General features: G+C 31.5%; 1 protein-coding gene across 1 annotated transcript; it reads right to left on the bottom strand.

The window, feature by feature from the left end:
- Window positions 1-1,658: 1,658 nt before the first annotated feature.
- Window positions 1,659-5,526, bottom strand: LOC105780966 (protein NRT1/ PTR FAMILY 5.4). Its single transcript, XM_012605517.2, has 5 exons — window positions 5,369-5,526; window positions 5,074-5,291; window positions 4,732-4,983; window positions 4,351-4,613; window positions 1,659-2,835 (listed from the first exon to the last, which is right to left on the bottom strand). The coding sequence occupies exons 1-5, from the start codon at window positions 5,484-5,486 to the stop codon at window positions 1,950-1,952; spliced, it is 1,737 nt and encodes a 578-aa protein (XP_012460971.1). The 5' UTR covers window positions 5,487-5,526; the 3' UTR covers window positions 1,659-1,949.
- Window positions 5,527-7,731: the final 2,205 nt, after the last annotated feature.

The following is a 7,731-nucleotide window of genomic DNA, read 5'->3' as shown; positions in this document are numbered from 1 at the left end:
AGACTATGCTCATATGTATGTGAAGATGCATCGATTAAGGAAGCGCTATTCTGATTTGATTAAGTTATCTTTGTTAATTTTTTCTTGTATTTTCGTAATCTATTAGTAGGAATTCTCTCTGAGAGATTGAACTTTTGTAAGTGAGGTTTTGGGTGAGTAGTTGTAACAAGTTAGATTAGTTACTGGGGTTGTAATTACTTATTTGTGTAATGGTAGATTGGGTTTTAGCCAATAGATGGTTGGATTAGTTGTAAAATGAAACCATTCACCGAGCGAGGCTCTACAGAGTAGGATTGTTTCCGAATTGCGTTAACAAATGATTGTGTGCAAATATCTCCTTACTTTCTCTGTTTTTCATTTATGTTTCGTTGATTATTTTATTTCGTATTTGAACACATGTTTAGACAACCAATTTGATTTAAGTGGCAGGCTAACTAGTTTCTTCAGTATTGTAGGCAAACATATCATGCAATGTGACTTTATAAGTAAGCATTAACCAAGAGGAAAGGAAGAATGATTTAACATAAGGCAATCTTCTATTCAAAATGTGATTGAACGAAGTATTGGAGTTTTGTAAAAAAGATTTACCATATTGAGAAATATATCTAATTGTCATAGAAAACAATGTTATATACCGAAAGCCGAAAGCATGTTCATAAGGTTGGAAGCTAAAAAGGATCGAATTTTGAAGAAATTTATATGGAATAACATAAAGGTTGTGTCATTTCAAGCCAAGAAACCAAAGTGTGTAAACTTCTCAAATCTTTGTATGGCTTAAAACAAACACCTAAACAGTGATATGAGAAATTCGATCAAATATTAGTGAATGATTTTGTTGAAGTAGATAAATGCATATACAAAAGTTGTTGATGGATATTGTGTGGTCATTTGCTTGTATATTGATGATATGCTTATTTTTAGTACTAGTTATGAGTTAGTACTTGAAACAAAGTTTCCTTGCTCCTAAATTTGACTTGAAAGATATGGGTGAAGCAAATGCCATACTGGGTGCTAAAATCATAAATAAACGTGGTAGCATAATGTTGTCACAAGAACATTATATTGAGAAACTTTCGAAGAAGTTTGGGTACTTTAATATCAAACTAGTGAGTACTCCTTATAATACTAAAACTCAATTGTAGAAATATAAAAGTGATCTCATTGCTCAATCTAAGTATGCACATATTATTAGAAGTCTAATCCATTTAATGAATCTTAGTCAACCTAATATAGCATATGTTGTATGTGGATTGGGCATTATACACAACCCAAATCATGAGCATTATGATTGTCAATTGACAATAGTGGTTATAAAGAATAAAACTTTCAACGACAAAATAGAGATATTCTAAATTTAGGAGTACATGGCACTTATAATACCATGCATTGCCAAGTAGTCAAAACACACAAAAAGAAATCAACTATCACTCTCCTTCTTTCCCAATCGACATTCATCCCTCTTTTAGCTAAGTGATATTTTGTTATTCTTGCTCCTTGTTCATTTGTGAAATAGAAGTGCTTATTGAATTTTGTAAAATACATTTTCGACGAATTATCCTTAATCTCAAACATACCAACATGATGATATTTTTAAACAGGTTCAAGGAAATAATTAAGGTTTAATACATATGAAATCAATTAATAAACACAACAACATATTTTTAAACACAACCAACATGATGATAGGTTTGATATTCATGAACTCAACATATCTATGTTTACTTTATACAACTAGTATATAAAAATGAGATATTACATGCATAATACTACCATGTATTTCACTTAAAATTAAAGGACCTAAAAGTATTAAAAACAGAAAAGGAAAAAGCCCTAACTAGTTTTGCATTTAAGCTTTAATTTGAGATTCTTACTTCCAAGTCCTAGTTGGTATATCTAAGATGTAAACTAGTGAGTATTTGCATATATTGTATATCTGGATATCATGTAATTTATACTCTAACATCCGAATACCCTTCCATTTCCAACTCTTTTCCTTCACTTATTTCATTATATTCTTCAACCTTTTTGTACTCAAAGGCACTAGAAATCCACATATAGACACATAGATTAATAGCACTCAACCCTGCTAATACCCAATAGAAGTAATTAAGATTTGAACGGTTCAGATTATCTCGCAACCATTCCTTTCCATGCTTTGAGCTGATCATTTGAACCACTGAGATGATTCCAGTGTTGACAAAGCTCCCAATTCCCACTATACTTATATAAGCTGCTGCTCCAATGCTTCTCATTTCTTCCGGCATTTGATCGTAGAACAGTTCTTGTAATCCGATGATGGTGAACACGTCTCCGATCCCAGTGAGTACATATTGCGGAAGTAACCACCATATGCTCATGGGGATCACTGCTTTCGGGGTGTCAATTAGGCCGTGTTTTCTAGCGGTGTTCACTCTAGCAGTCTCGACAATGCCTGCAACGACCATGTTAAGTATGGATACAAACAAGCCGATACCGATTCTTTGTAGCATGGTTATTCCTGTGGGGTTTTTGGTTAGCTTTCGGGCTATAGGGACGAAAACACAATCATAAACCGGGACCGCGATGAGGATGGTGAGGCCTACTAGGCTTTGGAGTGCCGCGGGAGGGACTTGGAAATTGGGGGCGAGGGATCTGGACATTGTGCTGCCTTGCTTGGTGAAAAATGTGTGTAATTGAGTTATCACTGCACAAAACATTAAGCAACTAACCCAAATGGGGATGAGTCGAAGTAGAAGCTTAACTTCTTCCACTTGGTTCAATGAACAAAGCTTCCATGGATTCCTGGATTTCCTCATCGCATCATCATTGTCAATCATCATTGCCTTGTCTAAAAATCTGCATTTCCAATCTAATATTAGTAATCATCATTTTCTTAAATTGAATATAAATATTAAAAAAAAACTTTTAAACTATAATTAAATTCTAAATGAAAATAATAATAAAATTCATTTTAATGATCTTTTGGCTATTAATTGAATGAAAATATATAAATAGTAATTTTGTATTTGATAAATTAAAATTTTAAGTGTAGAAAAATTAAATACTGAATTTTTATTGTTAAATTTAATAAGTGCTGAATTTATATTAGAAAATTATTTGGTAAATTAGTAAATATAAGTACGGAATACAATCATGTTGTTTGATAAAAGTAAATATTGATTTTAATTATTTACTTTTTTAATTTTAATCTTATTAGTATAATATTTTATATTATTTTGAATAAAAGATACATATGATAATTTGAATATCTTTTTTTTAAATGAAGAGAAGGATTGTATAAAATTGTAATTCCACGTCATCCTTATCTATTTACAATAAAAAATGATAAATAAGATTTTTTTCTCCTGATTTTAGTATTTTTAGTTGGATTTGAAATTTTGAGGAGGAAAAGTTAAAATCCTATTAAAAAGGGATAAGGATGACGTGGAATCACAGTTTCACACAATTTTGAAAAGAAATAAATAAATTATTTGAAAGGTGTTTATAGATAAAAAATATATTTTAAATTATGTAGTAATTTAATTCTAATAGATTAACTTTGATATTCCTTTCAAATTAATAGTTAAAAAAACTGTGTATAAACAGATGAGATGGAATTAATTTAGCAAGAGAATAGGATCTTATTCTAATTGTGTGAACATCAATCAAGATTTAGAAATTGGCTGGAAAATTACTAAACAATAAAAAGGGTAAACATAAAGAAATATATTTCATATTATTTAAATGAAAGTGGTGATTTTATCTCATTGATATAATTATACATAGATTCCTTTGCCTTTATTTAATATATTAAATTATCTCTAAGTGGCTTATTTGATAAGGCTTGTAAGTAAATTATATTAATAAATAAAAGTACACATTCCAAACCCTTTGAATATTAAATCATGATGTCCCGCTTTATCTTTAGTGCGGTGCGTTTAATTTTTTATCTCACGTTACGATTCTAATCAAATTGATACATCTTTTGTCAATTTGATTTTTATTTCTTTAACTAAAATTGACCATTAACCTTCCAAAAATAATTAAATATTAACTTTTAATGATGCTGATGTGACAATTTGTATGATAATATTAACTTAGCACTATTTATTTATCTAATTTTCTCCTCAAAACAAAATTAGTGAATTGAATTTAAAAATCAATTGATATTAAATATAAAATCAATCAATCAAAATAATCCCTACCCTTAATAGAATCATCAAAAGGTACAATTTTGTACTGTTTTATAAAATAAAATGATTGGGTTACTTATTAAAATTTGATTTTCTTCACATATTTACCATAAAAATGCCAAAATTGTAAGATTTAAAAAAAAAAAAACACTTTTTTTTCGAAGTATGCGGGAGTTACCTAAATTGATTTGTACGGACCAATTTGGGGCCCATGGTTTGACCTGGGACCCTATCATCCTCACAACATATGCCCCTACTACCGTGCGACTCAGTCAACCGCCACTTCCTAGCCGCCGCGACGAAGACCTGAGCCACCCTGGTGAACGGACTTCCCGTCGGGCGCTGCTTTCTATACCTCTTCATTCCTATTAGAAACAACGCCAATGCCACCGCCAACGACCCTGCTAACACTCCAAACCCCGCCGCCCAACTAACATTATCCTACACGTCAATTCCCATCACTTTATATATTTTTTCTAAATGAAAAGAAAAGTAACGCTAGTTTACGGCACAATTTTTGACTTTTGAGTCGTAATTAGTGGAAACGTTTTCATTTTACCTGGAGGTAGATGACGACAACAATGGCGACGGAGGCGCCGGTTACGATCCCTAGATACCACCAGTTGAAAAATGAGCTTTTAGCTGCCTTCTCTTCTGGGTTGTTTTCGTCGAACTGATCGGCGGCGAAGGTTTGAACGCACGGTTTATGGCCACCTTCACCTATGGCTAAAATGTAAAGTGCTGTGAAAAACACAGGTTTTCGAGAATGCGTAGGTATTACTGAGACTGATAAACTCAATAACACCATTCCCTGTAAACATTCCAATATTATTAATTTAAGCAAGCAACTAAAATATGCGGTATAAAGTCTGGGTTTCAACAGTAACGTCTTTTAATTTACCAGGAAGTAGATGGAAGAGGAAGCAAGGATGGTCTTGAAGCGGCCGAGATATGAATCGGCGACGAAAGCTCCGAGTAAAGGGAAGATGGCGGAAACGCCAACCCAAGTATTGACGTTCTTAGCGGCGGCGGCCACCGGCTGACCGAGGTTGTTGGTGAGATAAGTGATGAGGTTTCCGGCCAAACCATAGAAAGCAAAACGCTCTGCCATCTCAACAACTGCATCATCAAAACGGGTTAAAATACGTACAAGAGAAGAAACCCAAAATTGAAAAGAGAGGGGGGGATGGGTTTACAGATGACAAAAATGGCGGCGTTCCAACCACCTTTGGAGGTGTTTTTCTGAGAAGGGAGGTGCTTGCTGGGATTTTGATGGTCATTGTCAATGGCGACTGGAGTAACTGGGGCATCCATGTTGGAATTTGGGCACGTGGAAACAAATGAGAACGTTGGGATACCCTTGGATGCTTTGCTCCAATTTATACATGTCAGACACCCAATTTAACTATTTCATATACTATATTAACGTGTTGGTGTCAATTTAATTAAAAAATTATTTTTTTAAAAATAAATACTATTATATATAAAATTTATAAAAAATAATTATAAATCACCGAGGCTGAGACAAGAAATTAATGAATAATCTGGCTTTAGTCGTCGGATCTATTTGGGGCATTTAACTCCATTTTATTTATTTTCTTTAAATATGCTCTATTGCCCCACTGTCTCAGGGTTTCTTTAATTACAATATAGTAATATTTTTTATAATTATGGGTCACCAAGAAATAAATATATTTGTATTTAATGATTATAGATGTGTATTTTATTTGTAATTAAAATAATATAATTTTGTATTGAATTTCATGTGTTGGCATGATGGTCAGAGTGTTTATTGTCTCAAGTGTAGCTTGGGTTCAAGTCGTACTAAGTCGCCTTATTGTCAAGGCTTTGCCCTCCTCTTGTATTCCTAAAGAGAATCCTAGAAAGTATTCAGAAGGACCTCTTGTATTTTCCTAACTTTTTGTATGATAAATATTTTAACAATTAAATTTATTAATATTTTATTTGTGACACATGTAAATTTTTTATTGATCTCATATCTCTATTATATCGATCCAAATTATTGTATTTGTAATATATATTTAACGATTTAAATGTTAGATATTTTAATTTACTTTGAAGTTATTTTGAAATTTTCATGTAAATTTAATAAATTTATTTGCAAAAATTAAGTCAACATATTTATGAATATAAAATCAAATTAAAATTTTATTTAAGGACAACAATCAAATAAATTTTAAGTTTTTTATACAAAATTAGGGATAGGGATGAGATTAACATGGTTCAAATTAAGTATTAAGCGAATTGTCGATAAGAGTTTGAATCACCGTTCTATTCAAATCGAGACATATTTTTAGTTTTAGATATAAGTAGCTAAACATAAAAGTATTATTAATTCATTATAATCCAACAACAAACAAGTTTTAAATTAAATTTAGACAATTTATTGAATAAGTTTCAAGCTATTCATAAATTAATTTATTTAGAAATATTAATGAATTAAACCTATCTTCTATATTCAAGTTGAATTCATTTAATAAATCAACAACAATATTTTATTTTAAATAACCAAAAAAATTGAATGGTTCATTTAGCTTAGATTTTACTCAATGCCCTAACATGTGGACCGACTATAACAATAAATTGGCGTTTCAAGTTATATTAATTAAATAAGCAAATTTATTAAAAGAAAACAGATAAAGTGAGCTGTCCATCATTGAAAATATCATTTTTATTATTTTTATAAAATTTATACTTATTAAGTATTCTCAAGGTTTACTCTAATTGTTTCCTTTCTTTGTAGATTGTTAGTTTGCAAAATTTATCGAGTCAGATCAGCATGAAGCACACACTATCAAAAGACAGTAGAACTGTGCTCTTTGTGTCCAAATTTTGTGGCATGTATATAGGGGCACCTTAGTGTGCTAATGATCATTTGGGGATAGTTGGGTATATGGAAATTGTGGCCTGGTTAATCTTGAGTAATATGATTTCCTTGTGACTTGGTAAATGTAAAGCATTGATCATGTTTCTTGCTAGTATGGGTGATGATATAAACTTATATGTTTTGGCATGTGAAAGATTACAAAATGAAGTAAATAGGATAGTTAAGTTGATGTCTGGTTGGAAATGGTATAAATGATTGTCATACTTGAAACATATGTTAAGTGTATGGTTGTTTTGGTTCATTTCAAGATCATATGGATCTTTGATGCTCAAAATAAGTAAACATGCATATGTTGATCTAAGATAAGAAAAGTTGACATAGTTAGGTAAGTAAATGGTGTAATTGAATTTAAATAAATGACATGGATTGTATGTTATGTTAAATGGTTGAATTAAAATTGTTACAAGCTTGTTTTGACATGTTTTGTTAGGTTTTGGTATAGGTGAATTGGAAAATGAAAGTATGTGATAATATGCTTTGGTTGGAAACATGTTAATAGGTACCAAATGTGTTAACTTGCCAAAAATAAGAGGCAACATCATGACCATGAGTTCCCGATCGCAACTTAGTCCGACAGCGAGTCGTGTCATGATGTGGAGGTGTTTGCCATCGCAATGTGACTCACTAAGTTGCATAGTCGCGATGAGGGAA

The sequence above is a fragment of the Gossypium raimondii genome, chromosome 4 (genome assembly GCF_025698545.1).
Source record: "Gossypium raimondii isolate GPD5lz chromosome 4, ASM2569854v1, whole genome shotgun sequence".
NCBI lineage: Eukaryota > Viridiplantae > Streptophyta > Magnoliopsida > Malvales > Malvaceae > Gossypium > Gossypium raimondii.
This window is presented reverse-complemented; position numbering and strand designations above follow the sequence as displayed.